The sequence below is a fragment of the Sorex fumeus genome, unplaced genomic scaffold, assembly GCF_029834395.1.
Source record: "Sorex fumeus unplaced genomic scaffold, SorFum_2.1 ptg000157l, whole genome shotgun sequence".
Taxonomy (NCBI): Eukaryota; Metazoa; Chordata; class Mammalia; order Eulipotyphla; family Soricidae; genus Sorex; species Sorex fumeus.
In genome coordinates, this window is record NW_026606214.1 from 249185 (window position 1) to 273363 (window position 24179).

Below are 24179 nucleotides of genomic sequence, written 5' to 3' on the forward strand. Positions count from 1 at the left end.
ACCTCTCTGGTTCCTGATTGAAATGCTTAATGGCCATGAACCCAGAGACTCAGAAACAAATCTCGAAACCCAGTGGCTTTTGGCAGAAATGCGTCCGGACCCCACAGTAGTTTACTGTCACCAGGCCACCCTAGGAGGGAAAGGGTCTTGTCCCTCCGCCTGCTCCACCTTGGCGGCTCGGTGGCCATCATCCTCCAGAGGCCACTGTACAGTCAGGTTTGGGCCCACAGTGATGCGACACACAGGGCCTCACGGGATGGGGGTAGAGCCAGTCCTGTCCTCCCCAGCCCAACGAGACCCTAAGTCTTCACCCACGAACGGCCTTTCTGGCTCCTGATCAAGCTGCTTAACAGCCATGATCCCAGAGACTCAGGAGCAAATCTCGGAACCTAACAGTTTTTGGCAGAAATCCCTCCAGATTTAAATGTTGAAATTTCAGAATTTCAAAGTCATGAAGCCACTACTGTAGCCATGCAACATCATATGTTATTCATAACCAGCAATAGAAAACAAATTGTCTACTGTTGCCTTTTCAGCAAATCTGAGTGTTGGGGTAAAACCTCAAATAATAATGGTGGGTCTGGTGTCGAAATATTGAATGTGATCAAAGTAGAGAGAGTAATGTGGAAATCATCTGCCCCACAGGTAGGGGGAGGGTGTGGGATGGGGAGGTATACTGGGGGTTTTGGTGGTGGGCACTGGTGAAGGGACGGGTGTTTCATTGTATGTCCAAGACTTAGACCCGAAAGCTTTGTAACTGCTCTCATGGTGATTCAATAAATAAAATGATAAAAAATGAAAAAAAATGTAAGGTGGAGTTCATGCCCAATTCAATCAGCCAATCAGTGGCTGAATAAAGAGCAGTATTCCTACAAAAAAAATTAAAAAGTGAGGGGGCTGGAGCGATAGTGCAGCGGGTAGGGCATTTGCCTTGCACGTGGTGGACCTGGGTTCGATTCCCAGAATCCCATATGGTCCTCCGAGTACTGCCAGGAGTGATCCCTGAGTGCAGAGCCGGGAGTAACCCCTGAGCATCGCCTGGTATAACCCAAAATGAAAATAAATAAATAAATAATAAAAAAGTGAAACTCACTTTTTTTAAAACAGTGAAACTCGGAGCGAGCCCAGCCGGAGAAGGGAGGGAGGAGAGCGCGGACCCCCAGCGACCCCAAGCCCCAGCGCGCGTCCAGATCCAGAGCAGCGCGCCTGGCAGCACACCGGCCCCTCCCATCCAGGTGGGTTGGAGGACCCGAGCGGAGCCCCACCCCTGAACCCGGACGCGCGGCCCGCGGAGCGAGCCCAGCCGGAGAACAGCGCGGATCCCAGGATCCTGGGAGGGAGTGGCCTGGGATTGTCTAGGGGCGTGGCCTCTAAGAAGGGGGCGTGGCCTAAAAGTGGGCGTGGCCTACTTCCGGGCGGGCGGCCGTGGCCGCAGGTATATCACTCACTTCAATCAACTTAGACCTGCATCCTTTCATCCTTCTCATCAACTTGTTACCTAATACCAAACAAAATTTCTCACCTCTTCTACTACAATTCAACAAAATCCCACTCGCCTACTCCATTTCCAACAAAAGTTCAGTTCGAAAACAGCTATACAAGTTCAGTAGTAAATAGTAACGCCTCCAAAAATTTCACTCAATGTCAGTTATAAAACAAAGAATAACGCCTGATTGAGAAGAAGGTCAGACTCAGAAAGGTAAAGAGGCGCATCTAGCAGCAACAAAGCTGGACGGCTCCTGGCAGCCTCTCCTCACTCAACTAGAACAGTAGCAGCAAGTGTGACGGACCAAACCACACTGGTCACAATGGTAAAGCAACGCAAAAGCCCACCAAACTTTCTTATTCACGAGGCTAGCCCAGACGACACCAACAGTACTTACTATAGCGATAGACAACCTCTCTGACAAGGAATTCAGAATGGAGCTACTCAGGATGCTTAGGGAACTAAAAGAAACAATGGAAACCAATGCCAATAAAAGACAAGAAGATTTGAAGGCAGAAATGAGGAAAATGCAATCGGAAATGTCGGACCTGAAAAACCTGGTAGCCGAATTGAAAACCTCAGTGGAAGGCCTCAGCAGCAGAGTAACAGCGGCTGAGAACAGAATCAGTGAGCTCGAAGATCAAGTTCAGAGTCTTGTCAGAAAAGAGCAGAAAATGGAAAAGAGACTCACAGTTCGAGAACAGATGGCAAGAGAAGATCGTGATGAAGCCAAGAGGGGTAACATAAGAATTATTGGAGTCCCAGAGGGACGGGAAGAAAACCTTGATGAAGAAGAAACTGTCAAAGAAATCATTGCTACAGCGTTTCCAGAGCTGAAGAAAACTTGTGACCACATCCAGGAGGCCCGAAGGGTACCGGCTAGAAGAAATCCGAATAAAAATACCCCAAGACACATCCTGATCAAAATGACCAAAACTTTAGACAGAGACAAAATTCTGAAAGCAGCAAGATCGAAGAAAGAAATCTCTTACAAAGGAGCATCCTTAAAATTCACTGCTGATTTTTCTGATGAAACCCTCAGGGCCCGAAAACAGTGGTGGGACATAGTGAAAAAACTCAATGAAATAAATGCTTCTCCAAAAATACTTTACCCAGCGAGACTCTCATTCATAATAGAAGGAACAACACACAGTTTCACGGACAAACAACAGCTCAGGAACTTCATAGACTCAAAACCATGGTTACAAGTACAACTAAATGGGCTACTTTAAGGCAAGACAGACCTCTCAAATACACCAAATTTCAACAGAACAATGGGACAAAATCCCATAACAATAATCTCTCTCAATGTCAATGGGCTAAACGCACCAATTAAAAGACATAGAGTGGCAGGATGGATTAGAAAATTGAACCCAACATTCTGCTGCCTGCAAGAAACACATCTCAATAGTCAAAGCAAACACAGACTCAGAGTCAAAGGCTGGAAAACAATCCTACAGGCAAACAGCTCCCATAAAAAAGCTGGGGTAGTCACCTTAATATCAGACCACATTGATTTCAGAGTGAAGAAGGTCATAAGAGACAGTGAAGGTCATTTCCTATTGACCAAAGGATCTGTACAACAGGAAGAACTTACAATAATAAATGTATATGCACCTAATGAGAGACCAGCAAAGTACTTAAAACAATTACTCATAGATTTGGAAAAAGACATCGATAGCAACACAATACTAGTGGGAGACCTCAACACCGCTTTGTCACCTCTTGATAGATCAACCAGACTCAAGCTTAGCAAGGACATACTTCATCTGAGGGAAACAATGGAAGAAAGGGGCTTAGTAGATATATACAGGACACTTCATCCACAAAAAGCTCAATACACATTCTTCTCAAGCGTACATGGAACGTTCTCCAAGATAGACCACATGCTGAGCCACAAAACATGCCTCCATAAAATTAAGAAGATAGAGATTATATCAACAATCTTCTCAGACCATAATGCGCTGAAATTAGAAGTAAATAACACACAAAAACAGAAAACTAAATTAAACACATGGAAATTAAACAGTGCGCTATTAAACAACGAGTGGCTTAGACAGGAAATTAAAGAGGAAATCAAAAGATTCCTAGAAACGAATGAAAATGAGGACACGAGTTACCAAAACCTATGGGACACAGCAAAAGCAGTCTTAAGAGGAAAGTTTATAGCTCTACAAGCATTCCTCAGGAAGGAGGAGCGAGCCCACATAAATAAACTAACCTCACAGCTTAAGAACTTGGAGAAGGACCAACAAAAGGAGCACAACCCTAACAGGAGGAAGGAAATAATAAAACTCAGAGCAGAGATTAACAAGATGGAAACCCAGAAAACAATCCGAAAGATCAATGAAACCAAGAGCTGGTTCTTTGAGAAAATTAACAAAATCGATAAGCCCCTAGCAAAACTCACAAAGAAAGGGAGAGAGAAAACCCTAATAAACCGAATCAGAAATGAAAAGGGGGTCATTACAACAGAAACTACAGAAATTCAAAGGATCCTCAGGGAGTACTTTGAAAAGCTTTATGCCACAGAACATCAAAACCTCGAGGAAATGGATAAATTCCTAGACTCCTACAGACTCCCAAGGCTGAACCAAGAAGACCTGGAATACCTGAACAGACCTATCACCATCAAGGAAATTGAAATGGTAATAAAAAGTCTCCCCAAGCACAAAAGCCCTGGCCCGGATGGATTCACCAGTGAATTCTTCCAAATCTTTAAAGAAGACTTACTCCCAATCCTCTTTAAGCTTTTCCATGAAATTGAAATATCAAATACACTTCCGAACAGTTTCTATGAAGCAAATATCACACTGATACCAAAAGCAGACAGAGATAACACAAAGAAAGAGAACTACAGGCCGATATCTCTGATGAACACAGATGCAAAGATCCTCAACAAACTACTAGCAAATAGAATCCAACTACTCATCAAAAAGATCATACACCATGACCAAGTAGGATTCATCCCAGGGATGCAAGGATGGTTCAACATTCGGAAATCAATCAACATAATCCATCATATCAACAAAAGAAAAGATAAAAAGCATATGATCATATCAATAGATGCAGAGAAAGCATTTGACAAGATCCAGCACCCCTTTATGATGAAAACCCTAGCCAAAATGGGCATAGAGGGGACTTTCCTCAACATAGTTAAAGCCATCTACCACAAGCCTACAGCAAGCATCATCCTCAATGGGGAAAAACTGAGAGCCTTCCCTCTAAGATCAGGGATGAGACAAGGATGCCCACTCTCTCCACTGCTGTTCAATATAGTACTGGAAGTACTTGCAATAGCAATTAGGCAAGAAAAAGACATTAAGGGCATTCAGGTAGGAAAGGAAGAAATCAAGCTCTCACTATTCGCAGATGATATGATACTATACTTAGAGAACCCAATAACCTCCACCAAAAAACTCCTAGAAACAATAGACTTGTATAGTAAAGTTGCAGGTTATAAAATCAATACCCAAAAGTCCATGGCTTTCCTATACGCAAACAGTGAGAGAGAAGAAAGCAACATGAAAAAAACAATCCCGTTCACAATTGTGCCCCAGAAAATCAAGTACCTAGGAATCAGCTTAACTAAGGAAGTAAAGGACCTGTACAAAGAAAACTACAAAACGCTACTTCAGGAAATAAAAGAGGACATGAGGAAATGGAAAGACATCCCCTGCTCATGGGTCGGGAGACTTAACATTGTCAAAATGGCAATACTACCGAAAGCACTGTACAAATTCAATGCAATTCCTATAAGGATACCCATGACATTCTTCAAAGAAATGGAGAAAACACTCCTGAAATTTATATGGAACAATAAACCCCCACGAATAGCTAAAGCAATTCTGGGGAAAAAGAAAATGGGAGGAATCAACCTCCCGAACTTCAAACTTTACTACAAAGCAGTAATAATTAAAACAGCATGGTACTGGAACAAAGGCAGAACTGCAGACCAATGGAACAGAGTTGAATACACTGACATCACCCCCCAATCATATGCTCATCTAATCTTTGATAAAGGTGCAAGTAATGTGAAGTGGAGTAAGGAAAGCCTCTTTAACAAATTGTGCTGGCATCACTGGACGGCTACATGCAAAAAAATGGGCTCAGAACTCTGCCTAACACCATGTACAAAGGTAAGATCAAAATGGATTAAAGACCTCAACATCAGACCAGAAACCATAAGATACATTGAAGACAAAGTTGGCAAAACCATGACATTGAGGCTAATGGTATGTTCAAAGATGACACGCCGCTGGCTGAGCAAGTGAAAACAGAGATAGATAAATGGGACTATCTTAAACTAAGAAGCTTCTGTACCTCCAAAGAAACAGTGACCAAAATACAAAGACAGTCTACAGAATGGGAAAGAATATTCGCTGAATACACATCTGACAAGGGGTTGATATCAAGGATATACAAAATACTGGTTGAACTCCACAAGAAGAAAACATCAAACCCCATCAAAAAATGGGGCAATGAAATGAACAGAAACTTTCTCAAAGAAGAAATCCGAATGGCAAAAAAGCACATGAGAAAATGCTCTACATCATTAATCATCAGGGAGATGCAGATCAAAACCACAATGAGATACCATCTCACACCTCAGAGACTGGCCCACATTCAAAAGAACAAAAGCAACTGTTGCTGGCGCGGATGTGGCGAGAAAGGGACACTCCTTCACTGTTGGTGGGAATGTCCACTGGTTCAGCCCTTCTGGAAAACAGTATGGACGTTCCTCAAAAAATTAGAAATTGAGCTCCCATTTGACCCAGCGATACCACTCCTGGGAATATATCCCAGAGAGGCAAAAACGTGTAGCCGAAGTGACATCTGCACTTGTTTGTTCATTGCAGCACTCTTTACAGTAGCCAGAAACTGGAAGAGACCTGAGTGCCCAAGAACAGATGACTGGTTAAAGAAACTTTGGTACATCTACACAATGCAGTACTATGTGGCTCTTAGAAAAGATGAAGTCATGAACTTTACATACAAGTGGTACAATATGGAAAGTATCATGCTAAGCGAAATGAGTCAGAAAGAGAGGGATAGACATAGAAAGATAGCATTCATCTGGGGGATATAAAATAATAAAATATGAGATTAATACCCAAGAATAGCTGAGAGCAACACCAGGAGAATTACTCCATAACTTAGAGGCCAGCTGGGTATTCTAGGGGAAAGGACAATTCAGATAGAAAGGGGAACACCAAGTGGAGGGTGTTTGGAGGATCCTCCCAGGAGGGGAGATGCAAGTTGAAAGTAGACTGGACTGAACATGTTCGCCACTCAATGCCTCTTTGGCTGATCACAGCGCCCAGGAGGAGAGAGAGAACAGGGGGGAATGCCCTGCCACAGTGGCAGGGGGGGAGGGGGGGATGGGAGGATGGGGGGGGGAGGGATATTATCCTGGTGGTGGAAAATGGGCACTGGTGGAGGGATGGGTATTTGATCGTGGTATGACCGAGATCCAAGCACAAAAATTTGTAAATCTACAACTGTACCTCATGGTGTTTCACTAATAAAAAAGAAAAAATAAAAAAAAAGTAAATGATGAAGAATGGGCACTGGTGGAAGGATGGGTACTCGATCATTGTATAACTGAAACCCAAGGACAAAAATTTGTAAGTCTACAACTGTACCTCATGGTGTTTCACTAATAAAAATTAAAAAAAAAACAGTGAAACTCTCCTTTTTAAAAAAGTGAAACTCACCCATAAACACACAGTTATGCACATACATTAGCAAAAAGAGAATCTAAAAGCCCACAATGTTTCCAGAGGGGTGGCACTCTAGAAGCTGTTCCATGCTAGCCATATTCTGTATTCCTTATTACTCGCCAAGAAGCAGGGTTTTCATTCTGGGATCTGAATGATTCAAAACCATGGAAGAGGACCTCTACTTGCTACATGATACTTCATAGGATGCCACATGGACCGTAGATTTTGGCTCTACCACATTCGAGTTACATCTGTCCACCTCCCTATTCTGTTTCCTACTGTCCACCCCCAAAGATCGCTTGGGAACCCCTCATATCTTTCTCACTCATGTGTCCTGCCCATATGCTCCCAGAACAAGAAGGGTCACTTCAGATGGGTGCTCTTTAGGAGCTGTCAACTGCTTGTACAGTGAACATCTGCCTACTATGAGTTTCTCTTCTGCATCATGAGTTTTATTCAACTTGATACAGGCAGAGGGAATTATCTTTCATGCTGGTGCAGCCATTCCCAGCAAGCTCCTCTCAGACAGGAGTGCTCCTCCTGTTCTGGGCTTTGGTGAATGGATGCTGTGACATAGGTTCTCCATGAGCACAAATGCCCAAGGCTCCTTAGAGCATGTGACTCTGAAGCAGAATGCAGGGTTGTAAGGCTGGAGGCACCGGCCATCCCCTGCTCACCTATGGCCATGCCTCTCTCACAAAAGGACGATGCCCAGCACCTGTTTTTCTTAGTGGGGCTGCCAAGTTCCCATGGCTGTATATCCTCACTCCTGCACGGTCTGGTGACAACTTAATTCCTCATTAATTCATCTAACTCAGTGTCACCCATCTTCAGAAAAACATTTGAGAGAGAAAGAGAAAGAGTTCACATTTAACAGGAAGAAAACGAGACTTAACTCACCAGATTTCAGCCTTGTACTCCTGGATGGTTTTGGGGGGTGTCTCAGAAGACTTGTGACTTTTTGCTGGATGAAGGCCCATCTGAACAGCATTTCTTAGAGCTTGAAGCTTGAAAGAGGGACACAAGGTTTTGAATTCAACGCTCTATTCCTTGCTATCCTTGCCTAGAGACACCCACTTCGTGGGCAGCCTGTGGATGGAGCTGCTTCCATGTTCTGCAGAGGACTGTTCTTTCTACTCTTGAAGAAGAGGAATAATAAAGCTTGGAGCATGGCCATTTTGTCTGTGACCTACTAAATTAGGCTTCCCAAGACAAAGTTACTTTGCTGTGTCTTGGAAATATGTTTTCTTTTTCTGTTTTTTTTCCCCCTGGTGGTCAAGCAGTTCTCCATTTATTGGCCCCAACCCAGGGGTTCTTATGTACACTCGGGGGAGGGGGGCGGGTATCCCACACTCAGCACGATTCCCTAGTACAGCACCCTTCTCAGGCTTCTCAGGTAGGGTTCGTACAGATGTCAGTTAATGATTCACATATCCTGCTCTTAGGGCCGGGTTAACAATATGGGTGGGTGGGCACAGTCATGTCCCTCATTCTTAAGCAGAGTGCCTGCCTATGGGGAGTGCTGGAGCGCACCCCCCCCCCCGCCCCCCCCCGCGCCAGGTCTTTGTAAACAGGGCCTGCTCTTGCTTCAGGGGCAGTGGATTTGGTCAAACTTCTCAGGCTAGCTGCTGAGACCCCAACATCTCCCCCTTTTTGTTTTATATAGGAACCAGTTGTCAAGGGCTACCCAACAGCCTCACACTGGGGCCTTAGGGGTGGAAATATGTTTTCCTTTAAGGTTAGAAGGATTTGTTCTGGGTACAGACAACTCATTTCTATTTTTCAGGGGTTTTGTTTTGTTTCTTTGTTTTGTGTTGGGGATACACCCGATTGGTGCTCAGGGCTTCCTCCTGATCCTGCATTCAAGGATTTCTCCTGACAGGGCTCATGTGGACTATGTGTAGTACCAGGGACCAAGCCAGCTTGGCCACATACCCTATGTACTGTACTATCTCTCTGGCCGAATATTCTTTTTTTTTTTTTTTAATCGAGGCCATACCCAGCAGTTTTCATGTGTTTCTGGAGACTGAACGCAGGGTCTCACACTTATGCACACACACACCAGCTGAGCTATCTCCTTTACTCTGCAATAATATATATCCAGTCTGGGGGCCAGTCAGCTGCACTCAGGTCTTACTCTTGGATAAAGTCAGGGATCAGTCCTGGGCATGCTCAGAGGAACACATGAAATGCTGGGATCAAGCCAGAGTCAGCCATGTGCAAAAACTTTACCTCTTGTATGCTCTCTCTGATCCTCTCTCATAAGCTAAATTGATCATCACATCATAGACACTTGAAGAGGCATAGGTCTGAGACCAATGGGAGTTAGCCCTGAGCACCTCGGGGCATGGCCCCAGAACAAAACAAAAACAATCGAAAGAAACATCCAAGTCATCCATGAATGTTTCACGGGATAGTATCATATTGGAAATAAATTCAAAACAAATAGCAATGTCTGTGGGGGTCAGCAAAAACGGCTGAGTTGTCTTAAGTACCATGACTGGGAGAATGACATATAAAAGGGATTGTGAGATACGACAGTGGTGATGGCATATGCCTAGCACGACCTAGGTCTGATTTCCAGACATATGGTCCCCAAGCACCATGGGGGAAGGAGGGGGACTTGGATAATCCCAAGAACTGTGGGACCCAAGCAGTACTGCGACTCACGCCCTTGCAGTGAATCGCCAGCCAGTTGCCTGAGGTCATTGGTGAGGGCCCTGCATCTCCTGAGTATGGTGTTGGAAGGCTCCCCAAGTAAATATATGGATAAATTACATGTAAAAATGAGAATGCCTCCAAGGACAATGTTCTCAAGCCATGAATGGTCTCAGCCCCTGACATGACAAGGGCAAGACGTAGTCACACATCTTTCCCCTAATGCCCACGCTGGGCAGTGACTGCTGACCCTGTCTGCACAAAATCTCCCATGTACCACTGAATCATCACAGTTCAGTGTAGACCTTCAAAGCCTCCCTTTCCTCTAGGAAGACGAAGTCTCACCCATCTTCCAGGGGTACGTGAAGGCAATGTATGAACCTCTGGCTGCTGGAAAGTGTTTTCCTCATGGGGCTCATCAGAAACAACCTTGACAACAACAGACACGAAAAAGAACATCACACCTTATCGGTGAGGAATTGTGTCTTGTTCCTCTGGCGCCTCGCAAGGTACTGGTCATATGACTGGGCCAGCTTGGCTGCCAAGACGTGCTCCCGGCTGAAACAGGGATGGTGCGTGAAGATCAGGCCCGAAATATCAATGTCCAGCTGGAAGTTTCCAGGAGAGTCTCTGGATCCCATCTGATGCTGGCTGGGGTGCATGTATTTCACTGCCTGCCAAGAGTGGAGGGTCGGGGACATGCGGATCACGACCCGAGACAACAATGAGTCCTGGGGAGATGGCCGAGTGCAGAATGCCTCCGACACATGCAAGCCAGGAGGAAGAGGAAGAGACCCAATTTCCTTGCTCCCACATTCTGGGGGCCTGCTCTTTCCTGAATACTCAAAAAGCAAATGGAAGAGCATCAGTGAGATATGATTTCACTTTTGTTCTCCTGTGTTATTTAGGTTTCATTCTCTCAACCATAGTCTTGGTCATTGCCACGTGACAAGCTTGCTGCTTAAGACCTGGAGTTTCCACAGCTTGGAAGTCGACCTCATGTGGGGGAAAAGGTAGCTCAGATAGAGAAGGGACCACCAAGTAAAGGATGCTTAGAGGACTCTCTCAGAATGGGAGATGTGTGCTGAAAGTAGACTATAGACCGAACAGGATGGCCACTTAATACCTGTATGGCAAACCATAACACCCAAAAGGAGAGAGAGAGTAAAAGGGAATGTGCCTACCACAGAGGCGGCGGGGGTGGGGTGGGGGGTGGGGGGAGGAGACTACGGAAACAGTAGAAACAAGAGATGTAGCAGCTGGACGTAGAAAGCGGGAACAGAAAAGTCCACTGGTATTTTCCTGGACCGCTTGGCATACACAGTGTCAGATGAATCCTGTTGTTCTTCTTCCATAGAATTTGTGACATTGTAGTATTTGGGGAGGAAGTGCACGGGAAACCCAGGGGACTCTCTTGGTGGGACTCAGCATGGCCCTGTGGGTCTGAAAGTTCAGGTCCAGCTGCTCGGAGGCCCTGACGGTGATGGCTGTGCTCGGGTGCCAGGCGGGACAGGGATGGAGCTCCATCCAGCACATACAAGGCTTTGTTCAGGCCCTTGGAGTGATCTCCATGCAGGGAGTGCAATCCTCGGGGTTGTCTTCATTGTCTCTCCTCGTCAGCAGCACCAGCACAGTGGAAATGTGGGATTGAGACCTAACAGTCCAGAATTCCCTTTCGCAAAGAAATGAATTTTGGAAGCTATTTATGTTATCTGAAGAGTGATAATGTAAGATTTTGTGATCCGAACTGTATTATTTACAAGTTACGAAGTGAAATGGAAGTTGCAAAAAAGGCTCATCAGAATGGAAGCTTCCATCCTGCATAAATGACAGGTGACAGGTGACAGATCAGCATCCCTTCACTTAGTATTCTCCAGGGCATCACTTAAAGGGACTAGAGGGGGTCTTGGGTTCTAGCCAGAGCCAGAACTCTTCTTGCTCTGGAGACACTGACTGGTTTCTACACATTTCTGGGTCTCTGTTTATCTCTCTTCATAAAAACAGTGGAGGCTGAGGTGAAATAATGTATCTATCTAGGTATCATACAAACCATTCCGCAAAGATGAATGAAGGGATTCCTGATCCATAGTGGGGGGTCAGTGTTCAGTAGCTCCCCATCATAAGGGAAGCTGGGATCTAATCTATGTCACAAGAGATTATAAAGGGTCAAACTTGGATGTGTGGAGGAAGGAACCTCAGATACTTCCTAGATGAGAATACTCGAACAGTTTTCTCTATCACCCTAAGAACAGAAAAGTTCCACATTGTACATACATAATATCTGTCCAAAAACATATTCACAATTGTATAATTGTATAATTTGCTTTGCAGCCATTAATCACTACAAGAGTACTCATGTTGGCATTTATGAGCAAAAGCATATACAAAGAGTCTTCATTTGCCAATGAATGTGGAATGTTGCTAAGTGAACTGTATTGGTGTATATGAGTAAGGATATATGAAAAGAAAAGAATTATTTCTTTTCAACTACATATTTTATCTTTGATTAGGAGACTATTAATACATACGGGCACAAGACTTCCTGCAAGAAACCAACTTAGTATATCCTACATTGATTTTATTACACTTCCTCTGATATATAGCATTATTTGTTCTTGATAAAATGATCTACAGAGGTTTCTATTAAAAATGATACAGGTGTAAATCTTGGGATAGGGAAGGCCTGAGCAGGGACTCTTCCAGTACCTTCCCCAAAGTGCTGACTCTCCATTTGGATATAGGATTTATATTCCACTAGAACACTAATATTCCAATATCTTGTCTGAAAGCTCCAGTTCTGATTTTACACCCCTGGTTAGACTTTACACTTGAGACTGAGTCGAGGCCCTTTTCTTTCCCTTTCACTTGGTAAAGTATTCCAGTATAGTCATGTTACAACTTTGATACTGTTTGGCTCCTGACTTTAAAGTGCTGGTGAGTGAACAGCACTGGGGACCCTCATACAGGCAAGGCCAAGTCACACCCACGGTCCCCCGTCAATACGTTTTCATTGTGGCAACGACACTACTATATGTTATACAATCACGCTACCTGAGTGAATGAAAAATTGTTCACCTCACACATACAACTAATCCAGAGACTTAATGAAAACTCTTCCCTCACTGTTTGGCGCCTAGAGGTTCTTGCCTTGCCTCATTCCAGAACATTCCAGAATCATGATATCACTCAGGTGTGGCTCTCAGGTTCTGTCCTGTTCTCTTCCTGGCATGAGGAAGGAACCTGGAGGCAGGCTGGATTGAGCTGAAGTGTTCAGTGGGTCCCTGTACTTGGGTCTCCTTCCTTCGATCTGCACGAACCTCTGTTCAGTTCTGATGAGAGTGGGTCAGCCCCTCCAGGCTCATCCAAGCTCTCAAAGCTTCTGGGTCTCCTGGCAGCCACTAGACTGTTCAGACCCATCAGGAGGTAGAAAGAGACGCAGTTCCTGATATCCCTCCTCTCTCTCTCTCTCTCTCTCTCTCTCTCTCTCTCTCTCTCTTTCTCTCTCTGTTTCTTTTCTTATACACTAAGAGCTATCATGAAAACAGTAGTCACAACCCTGCAGAAGAATAAATAATGCCTATAGGTTATATTTTTAAAAAATCGAATAGATCTGATGCATCAGTCATCACTGGAAAACTGAAAACCAACCCCATCAGAGGAGAATATCTCTAGGTATTTTTTTTGTTTGTTTTGTTTTGTTTTTTGACTTTTTGGATCACCTCCAGCGATGCTCAGGGGTTACTCCTGTCTCTGCACTCAGGAATTACTCTTGGTGGGTTCAGAGGACCGTATGAGATACTGGGGATACAACCTGGGTCGGCTGTGTGCAAGGCAAATGTGCTACCTGCTATACTATTCCAGCCCAAATATCTCTAGCTGAGCTGCTGACATGCTCAGTTTGCTCAGAGATATACTAGGGGAAGGGAGAAAAAAAAGTAAAAAAAAACCCCCACTGTTCAGAAAAAAAGAATAATTATGGGTGGTACTGAAACACAAGTTCCTCTATTTTCCCTGGAAACATACGTGTAGCCCTCTCCCGAGGCAGCTCCAGGACTGCCCATGAGTCTCCAGCAGGCTTCTGCTTTACTTGGGAGGCTCTCTGGGTTTAGGGGGTAGATATTTATTTATTTTTACATTGGGGGTGTCTCTGAAGCAGCACTTAAGGGACCTTGGGTGCTACTCCTAGTCATCCTGCGCCCAGCTGTGCCTGCCAGCTGTGTGCTTAGGCCAAACTGACGTGCTGCTGCTCGGCCTGGGGCTACCAGGGCCACCCTGCGCGGAGTGTCTGGGTGTGGGGCATCCCACAGGATGGCACCGGGTGGTGCTCACCACCCCTTGTCTTGGACATGAGGAGGGGCTGAGGAGACCCCCTGAGAGCTGCCAAGTCTGTCCGAGTCTCCAACATGTGCACCCAGGGGAGAGCGAGAGGTCATCCCCCAGTCATCTATGGTCATGTTCTCCTAAACTGCAGTTAACTGCAACCTGCCTATGATGGGAGGAAATGACGACCTTCCAGTGCTCGTGGAGAGCAGAGGAGAGAGTTACAGATGGGCTGGGCATCAGGACCTGGGTCCTAATCAGCTCTTCCTGCAGCTCTACAAAACCTCCAGAACCTTCTAGATGCCAAGACACTAAGGTTCCTCTAAACCAAAGCTATTCTGTCAATTTTTTTTTTCTGGGCCACACCCAGCAGTGCTTGGGGGACCAGAAGGGGTGCCAGGAATCGAACATGGGTCAGCCACATGCAAGGCACATGCCCTATCCGCAGTACTACACCTCCAGCCTTACGAAAGCTATTTTGAGCCAGGTTTCTGTCATTCACCCTCCAGAGAGTGCTTCGTGAAAGTTGTGTGTAGGGCACAGCAGGCAAGTTGTGCTGATGTGGGAAGCAGCTAGAAGGAGGGGAGGGGCAGTGAGCCTTTCAGTAGATGCAGCAAGGAGGCTGGAACCATAACAGATCCTCAAACTGTGGGGCTGGAGCGACAGTACAGCAGGGAGGGCATTTGCCTTGCAAGCATCCGACCGGGGTCCTATCCCCAGCACCCCATATGGTTTCCCAAGCACTGTCAGGAGCGATTCCTGAGTGCAGAGTCAGGAGTAATCCCTGAGCATCACTGGGTGTGGCTCCAAAACAAAACAAATAAAAAAATCCTCAAATTGATGTGTTGAAGGGGGAGGTATCCTCATGGAGGCCCTGGAACGTCAGACTGACTTCTAATCAGTCTTTAACCCTTGAGGACATTTGTCTTCCACACCGGGAATCAAGTTTCTCTGGCTCTTTGACTGCCTCTACCACCCAATGTATTCCCAGAGTTTAGCACAACTGAAAAAATATGGTGGGTTTTCAATGAAAGGTGGAAAAAATAGTGAAGAGAGGAGGGAAAGTGTGAGGGAAAATAGAAAGTAAGGAAAAAATGGAGAGGCAGGAAGGAAGAACAAAGGAAGGAGGAAGTTTAAGCAGGAAGAAGGAAGGAATTAAGGAAGAAAGGAGGAAGAAAGAGTAAAATAAAAGGGGGAAGGTAAGATGAGAAGGAAGGAGAACAAGGAAGGAAGAAGCAAAGAAAAAGGCAGGAAGAAAGGATGTAAGAGAATTTAACTGCTTTCAAGAATCCTGGCCCTACTTTGCTCAGATGAACAGGCAATCTGCGCTTTTTATGGGTTTACACGCTAACGTCCTATTTGCCATTTTTGTTTTTATTTTTAAGTTAGTTTTTCCTTAATTGCATTCTTTCTAATTTGAGATTAAATTCTGTTCTTTGAAAAACATTGTAGCAATAGCACAGTGGTAGGGCCCTGCGTGCAGCCAGCCCGGCCGAGTCGGGTTCAATTCCTCCGCCCCTCTCGGAGAGCCCGGCAAACTACCGAGAGTATCTCGCCCGCACGGCAGAGCCTGGCAAGCTACCCGTGACGTACTCGATATGCCAAACACAGTAACATCAAGTCTCAAAATGGAGAAGTTACTGGGCCCGTTTGAGCAAATCAAAGAACAATGGGAGGACAGTGTTTGTCTGACAGTATTTGCAAAACATCTAATCTCTTTGTGCATTTTTCTAATGACACTTAAAGAAGAACTCTTAGGAAGAACAGACTATGCTTTCTCTCTCTCTCTCTCTCTCTCTCTCTCTCTCTCTCTCTCTCTCTTTGTAGCTAAGGAAAGTGCTTTAAGAAGAGTTGGCTACTGAGTCCATCCGAATAAAACTCCGAATCACCTAGTCGGGACTAGGGGAAGAATTCATTGCTGGAGCCAACCACCTTGTGTTTCTATCTGAACAGCAATGGCTGATTCAGTGCTGATGAGCAAAGGTTCGGGTCAGTCCCACTGGCATTGGTCTGCATCAGAGCTGACAGCGCTGAGCTGCAAATCCAGCAGATTCCATTTAGGGGCTCAAGGACTTGCAGAGTCCCGACCTGCATGCTGACCCCATTTATTCCATCAGCAGAATGCATCGCAGAAAAGACAAATTAAGAAGCAGTTAAAAATTAAAAAGATGGGGGGGGCAGGGCATACATCAGATTTCTTCTAGATACTTCCAACTCAGCTAAGTCATACTAATCACAGTTAATTCACACTGTATCACCCTTCCCCCCTCTGACAGCCTCTTTGCTAAATACAGGGTTAAGTAGCAGTATGAAAACTCAAGTTTTTATAAGTCGTTTCGAGTAACCCACGCTACTCCCCAAGCGAAGCACTCTGAAATAAACGCATGATTCAAAGTGGGGGAAGACTCACCTTTTTATACAGCGTTTCAAGTTCGGCCTTGGTGCTGTGCCCGGGGGGCAACACTGGGGGTCTTGAAGGAAAAGGCTTGATGGGGTTGGGCAGGGCGATGATTCTGCCATCATCTCCGAACCATTTTCTCCCCTGAAACCCAAGCAGAGGAAAGGAAACTGTCTTCTCACCCAAAGATGATTTGCAAAACATGTGCAAAAATTTTGTCTGTACCCCACTTTCTTCTCGCCATTCTATATCCTAGATCCATTCAAGTCCGTTTACTTAGATATTGAGACTCTTCACTGACATCCCCCGAGCCCCAATGAATTCAAGATATGCCCTAAGTAAACAACAACAACAACAATAATGATGATGATAAAGAGTTAACAAAAAAGCCTAAATGAGCATATGAGGAATAAAATGTTTTTCTGCCCATTAAAGAATGTTTAAAAATCACAGGAGATAAGCAATTGAGAACACCGTATCTGTGGACAGTGAAACATCTGCTGTGAACGGGGAAGAGGTTCCTAAAGCTGATTTAGCAAAAGTCTGAATCCAACAGGACAGAGCTGGAGCTGGGGAGTGGTGTGTTACTGGGGACCAAAAGTAATGAGTCAAATTCAAAATAAAATAAAACATGGACCAGCAAGATAATACAGAGGTTCGGGCGCTTATCTTGTCTGTGACTGACCCCAGGTCAATTCCCAGCATCACATCCGGTCCCCTGAGCACAGAGCGAGGAATAAGCACTGAGCACAGCTGGGTGTGGCCACCTTCCCCCCAAATCAAGGAATCGGGGAGTCAGCACAAAGGGCTAGAATTCATACTTGGCAAGGGGGGTGGGGGAGTGTTCAACTGGTCCCCAGCACCACAGGCTCTCTGGGCACTGCCAAGAGTGCTCCCCAATTGCAAAAACATGACCATCTAACCACACTGGGCTGGGCGGAGGGTCGCCACCTACCGACTCCTGCACGAGCAGTCTGTTCTCCATGATGTTCTGGCTGGTCTGCGGCACCTCCGGCCTGGCCCCGATGTAAAACCCTTCATCTTCGAGGAAGCGTGGCTGCATGTTCTCAGGCAGCTTTTTGTAGGTCGGGACTGGAGAGGTCGCCAATGACATCATTCCTATGCGTGCCAGCTCAAAGCACAACTAGGGGCTGGGGGGACCTGCTGGGTGCTTGTCTCGCATGCAGCCGACCCAGGTCCCACCCCTGGCACGGCATAGTCCCCCTCAAGCACCCAGGGGAGCGGCCTCTGAGCACAGAGCCTGGAGCAGCCCAACTGAGCTGCCTCAAAAACAAAGAAACCAACCCAAACCCAAAGTGAGTAAAGCCCTAAAGACTGCAATTAGGATTTGTTCTTTTCTTTTTTTCTTTTTTTTAAAACTTGTTGGGCCACACCAGTCATGCTCAGGGCTTACCCCAGCTCTGAGCTCAGGAATCACTCGGGGGCACCTCGGGGAAGCCTGGGGTGGAAGCTGGGTGGGCTGCATGCAGGCAAGCATCCTCCCCGTCTTCCTATCGCTCCGGCCCCTGTACGCATTCTTAAACTGCTCATCTTGTTCGCTCATTTCTAGGGACAGAACCGGGGAAACTTTTTTAGGTGTTGCCTTGCAGTATCGGGGACAGAATCACATCTTTCAGTGACCACCCTCAGCTGTTGCTTGGAACCCTTGGGCGAGGGCGTGGAGCAGGACTGCTGTAGTTACGTAGAGGGTCACCTTGAGATCCTTAGTCCTACAAGCTTGGGAGCTTCTTTCCTTTCCTTTCTCATTTCCAATAAACCTCTCTATCCCCTTAAAAGCAAAAGCTCGGCGGCTCCCCAGACTCCTGTGCGAGCCCATCCCTCGTCCCCTTTCCTCTGTCCAGGGATGACCGTGTCCACTCATGGCCTTCCAGGAGCTCCCAAGAGGTAAGGCGTGAGGAAATGCCTTGAGACCAGGAAACCAATTTGTGCCAATGGGAGCAAGATCTTAGAGACCCACTGCTCAGGTGCAGCCTGGGTCTTTTGGGGGGCATTGGGGGAGCTTGGGTGGTACCGGCTGTGCTCTCTGTTGACTCCCAGTTCTGGATCCAGGCTTGCTGCTTGCGGGGCTCAGCGCCTTGCCCTGTACTATCGCCCCAACCCCTCTCATGCTTCCGTGGACAGCTGCTGCTGAGTGGGTTCTGGGGCCTCTCTGTGGATCTGGGAGCCACCAGGAACCCAGGGCATGGCAGAGAGTGACAAGAGGACAAAGAACACACCCAGGGGACAAAACAGGAGAGGGTGCAGGAAATAGAGCATCACAGAAAGGGTTTTCCAAGGAGATGCATTTGCTCTGAGAAAGGTGAAGAGTCGGAGGCTAGACAGGTGTTTCTGCCCCAGCGTGTACTCAGAAGCAGGTGTGCCTGGGATGCAGAAAGTTCCAGAATGCTGTGCTGCAGTAGGCAGGAGCAATGCGTCAGTGGGAGCAGGAGGGAGCACAGGCCAAGAGGCTGGGATCAGAGGCTCTGGCAGGAGACGAGCCCAGGGGTCTGTGATCGGGCAGAGGGTGCAGAACCCAGCGGGGCGGGTGGGGGAGAAATGGGCCCCCGTGACTGGCCACGGGTGCTCTAGAAACACACGGAGAGGGTGGAGACTGCATGGATAATGATCTCATTCTCAGCCACTCCTGATTCCAGGATCTCTGAGCTGCTCCTGTGACGAGGACACCACCCTCATCCCCATTGCAGCCCCCACCCCTCAAAGCTGCTGTTTACTCCCTTCCTCTTCCTCTCCCTGCCATTCACGGGGCTAGACGTCAGTCAGTGAGTGCCAAAACTGGCTGACTGGAGAACTCGGATGAAGGGACCACTCATGGCGGTGATTTCATCAATCAGACCTATGCATGAAGCCTCATAAAAACTCCAAATGCAAGGGTCTGGGGTGCTTTGGGGCTGGTGAGCAAAGGCCGTGAAACTTGAGATCAGTGTCAGAATCAGTGTCCTGTGGGACAGAGCCCAGGTCAGCGGGTCCTCGTGGACTGAAGTGGAATGTAGGAAACTCAGTGGGGCCAGGGGAGGAAGCCCCCAAACCGGGCCACACACGTGTTCCACAGGGGAGCCGCGAGCGGAGTGTGGACAGAGCTCAGGTTCCTTCTCACAGCTGTTCTCTCAGGGGCTCCTTCCATAACTCATCCGTGATATGCTGAGAGGGCTCCCACTACATTTGGCGTCCCTGGCCCTTCTCCCCTCCCCCTTCCCCTCCTCTTCCTCCTTCCTTCTTCTCCCTCCTCCTCCCCCTCCCTCCCCTTTCTTTAGCCCTCCCCTTCCCATTCTCATCCCCATTCCCTTTCCCCTTCCTTCCTCTTCTACTTCCGCTTCCCCTTCCCCTTCCCCCTCCTTCTCTTCCTCCTCTCCCTCCCACTCCCTCCCCTCTCACCCCCTTCCCTTTCTTCCTCTGGGTTTGCTATGGGGCGACACCCAGTGGTGTTCAGGGCTCACTCCTGGCTCTGTATTCAGGGCTCACTCCTGGCAGTGTTCAGGGGATGCTACGCAGGGATGTAGGGGAGTGAACTGGAGCCAGCTACACTCAAGGCAAGTGCTCAGCCCCTCTATTCTCTCCACCCCCTTCTCTTTTTTGGTTTAATGTTGCCTCTTTTGTTTTGGAGGGGCCCTAAGCAGCAGTGCTCAGGGCTTACTCTCGGATCTGTGCTCAGGAGTCATTCCTGGTGGTGTTTGTGCAGCCTCTGTGGTGCCAAGGATCAAACTGGATCAGCAGGGCCAGAGCGATAGTACATCAGGCCGTTGACCTTGCATGCGGCCAACCCAGGTTCAGTCCTCAGCATCCCATCTACTCCCTGGAGCACCTCCAAGAGGGATTTCTGAGTGCAGAGCCAGGAGGAACACATGAGTATCGCCGGGTGTGATCCAAAAAGCCAAAACAAAACAAAACAAAATAAAAAGCCCAAAACCTAAGAGCCAAAAAATAAAAAAACCCAAGCGGATCAGCAGGGTGCCAGGAAAACGGCTTCATTCCTGTACTATCTCTCCTGCCCCATCTCTGTTACTTCTTTCTCTTTTTTTAAATCCAATCACTGTGGATAGTTATAAAGCTTTCATGATTGAGTTTCAGTCATACAATGATCCAACACCTGTCCCTTCACCAGTGTATATTTTCTACCACCAGTGTCCCCAGTATCCCTCCTGCCACCTCCTGCCTCTGCGGCAAGCACCTTCCTTCTTACTCTCTACTTTGGGGCATCATGTTTTGCAATACAGATACTGAGAGGACATCATGCTTGGTCCTTTGTCTACTTTCAGCATTCTCCCATCCGGAGCAATCCCTCCAACCATCATTGACTTACTGTTCCCTTCTCTGTTCCAACTGCTTTCTCTCCCAGCACATAACCACTCTGGTATTTCTTCTGCTAGTCTATCAATGATTGTTTCTTAAGAGTATACTTTTCCAGATGAAGTCATGAAATTTACATACAAGTGGTACAACATGGAAAGTATTAGGCTAAGCGAAATGAGTCAGAAAGAGAGGGATAGACATAGAAAGATTGCATTCATCTGGGGGATATAAAGTCACAAAATATGAGATTAATACCCAAGAATAGCTGAGATCAGCACTAGGAGGATTACTCCATATCTTAGAGGCCAGCCGGGCATTCTAGGGGAAAGGGCAGCTCAGATAGAGAAGGGAGCACCAAATAAAGGGTGTTTGGAGGCTCCTCCCAGGAGGGGAGATGCATGTTAAAAGTAGACTATGGACTGAACATGTTTGCCACTCAAAGCCTCTTTTGCAGATCACAACACCCCAAAGGAGAGAGAGAACAAAAGGGAATGCCCTGCCACAGAGGCAGGGTGGGATGGGGGGAAATGGGGGTGGGAGGGATATTATCCATGGTGGTGGAAAATGGGCACTGGTGGAGGGATGGGTATTTGATCATTGTATAATCGAAACCCAAGCACAAAAATTTGTAAATCTACAACTGTACCTCATGGTGTTTCACTAATAAAAATTGGGGAAAAAAAGAGTATACTTTTCCATAAATCTACTTTTATCTGAGGACATTTCTTATTGAATCAGTTGGGGAGTTTGGGCGTTCCTATGCATCTGCCCTATTTCACTGGAGGGAAAATGAAGATGTTCAAGCTGAGCAGAAAAATGAAACAGAACAAGTACCTGCTGTCCTACTGGGAACAAACAGGAGTTCTTTCTCCATCTGCAGCCGAACATGGACACTTTCATATTCTGCAGGTCTGATGGCCACAACATCTTCGGCCATATGATCTAAACCCAGGAGGGAATCCTCAGCTTCTCTGTCATGCAGATCTTCCTCATCCTGTTTATGTTAACATGAGAAGAAAAAGAAATCATGCAAAGAGGAAGAGCTTGTGTACAACAATCATGACATTACACTCCTCAAACGATGAATCCTGGGGCTGGAGCAATAGTGTAGAGGGTAGGGCATTTGCCTTGCATGCGGACAACCTGGTTCAATATCCAGCATCCCATATGATCCCCTGAGCATTGCCAGGGGTGATTCCTGGGTGCAGAGCCAGGAGTAACCTCTGAGCATCACCAGGTGTGACCAAAAAGCCAAAGGGGGAAAAAGCCCAATATATCCTATGAGAAAGTTACCTTTTTCTCCTTTTAAAATTTTTGTTAGAGCCCCATGACTTACAAAATTACCCATTGTTGGGTTTTAGACACACAATGCACCAACACCAAACCCACCAGCAGTGTCTTCCTTCCACCAGAGTTCCCGGGCTCCCTCCCACCCACTCCCACCCACTCCCATGCCAGTCTGCCACCTCGGCAGCACATTTGTGATCTCGGTTGTTGAGTTTGGATGCCTTGTTTTCAGTGTTGTGAAGTCTGGCTTGGATATTCAGCTCTACTCTCCTTCACACCTCCATGTACTCGCATCCCCTTGCCCCCTGCTTCCCATCTATCTCTTCATTTTTTAAAAAATGAAACTCTAAAAATATCAGGCTACTTGTATTTGACTAGTGGATCCCACTTTTGATTCTCACAAATCCACGTATTTGGAAAATGTCAAAATGAGCAGAGGCTGAAATCAGAAGAGAAGCGCCAAACTAAGCACCTGAAATCTCAATAACTCCGGCCACCATGGAGGTATGACTTCTGGGCATCCATTTAGGGCCTCTAGGTTCACCTGGGCCCTGTTCCCGGAGCGTCCACTCCCGTGCTCCTGCCCCACCTCTGCTTATGGCAAAAGCAAGCAAACAAATGTGGGAAACAGCAGAGGCAGACAAGGGAAATCTCATAGAACACAGAAAGCAAATATCTGAAAGTCTAACTTCCCTTCGACATGGATCTACTAAAACGAAGTTCTGGGGAGAAGAACCTGAATTCTATATGGAAGGGCCTTGGAGTAAGTGAGATGGAAAGCGTGGCTGCAGAAACAGTTTCCCTCCAGAGGAGAAACCTGCAAAAGGAAGGAGCAGGATGGAGAGCAACACTGTGATGTAAATAAACATCAGGGATGTGTCCAGGTGGCGTCCTGCCTTCCAAGGATGAAGCCCAACTCTGTGCCCTTTCCCTGGGGGCTCCACTTGGTGAACTGAAGCCAGTGAACCCAGTAAGTTCGGACACTGGGTTATCGAAGGCAGAGTGGCTCCTGGCTCGTCCTCAGAGGCCTGGGAGAGACTGGAGGGCCTGCCTCGATGTTCACACAGGGCTGGTGGAACGGGCACTGCACTGGCGCCTCAGACCTCACATAGTACTGGCTGGGCAGGCAAAGGAGCCTTGGAGAAACGGCTGCTCCAGCCTCCATCAAGTCCTGGGGCAGTGAGAACCTCCCAGAGACAGAGCCAGAAAAAGCTGGACGCTGATGTGTAAGATAATGATGAAGTGTTCCCAAGTCCTGTAGACCAAGGGAAGGAAGTCCATACATGGAGACTATTTTTTTGGAGGGAGGTGATTAAAAAGTAAGCACCAACTTACTTTTTAATAGTCTGACTGCAAATTTTGGCATGCTTTCTGACTGGTTTATTGATCCTCCCATTTGTGTATTGATTGGCTGGTTGCCTCTGGAGCAGTGTTCAGGGGTCAAGGGACCATTCACGGAAATGCATGGCCCAGTGATGCGGGTCTGAAGGCTCAGTGCTAAGGCCTGGAAAGACTGCAGGTCCCCAGGGCTGCACCTGGCTGGGAAGCATCTTAAGCCCTGTAGAGCTCTCCAGCCCATCACAACCACTTTTAAGCAGACCGTTGTGTGGCTCTGAGCGCATTCACATTATTGTAAAGCCACCAGCACTACATATCTCCCCCCACCGGCCGGCGCCCCCAAGATTAATGACCCTCGTGCACTCTGCAACCACCAGTCTACTTTCCTCTGTGAATCTGAGAACTCCAGGTACTTCATGTTAATGGAATCCCACAATGTGATCCATGTTATAGCCTCTGTCAGATTTTCCTTCTTTTCAAAGGCTGCACAATTTTTCATTGCTACGCCTGTTCCACATTTTGCTTATCCACTTTATCTGTTGATGAGTTCCTAGGTTTCCCCAAAGCACTTTCTAGCTATTATGACTAATACTTCTATGAACCTGGGAGCCCAAATAACTGTGTGAGAATCTGTTTTCAATTCTTTTGCATACATTTCCTG

The 24179-nt window shown here is 46.8% G+C and overlaps 1 protein-coding gene across 1 annotated transcript in view; it reads right to left on the bottom strand.

Moving 5' to 3' along the window:
- Positions 1-24179, bottom strand: part of CC2D2A (coiled-coil and C2 domain containing 2A) — a 120655-nt gene that overhangs the window by 69887 nt on the left and 26589 nt on the right. Inside the window, exons 8-12 of the mRNA XM_056107296.1 lie at positions 21728-21887; positions 17541-17677; positions 16598-16729; positions 10332-10541; positions 8110-8216 (exon numbers count right to left, since the gene is read on the bottom strand). Of these exons, the coding sequence (XP_055963271.1) occupies positions 8110-8216; positions 10332-10541; positions 16598-16729; positions 17541-17677; positions 21728-21887 (746 nt within the window). The remainder of the gene's footprint in view (positions 1-8109; positions 8217-10331; positions 10542-16597; positions 16730-17540; positions 17678-21727; positions 21888-24179) is intronic.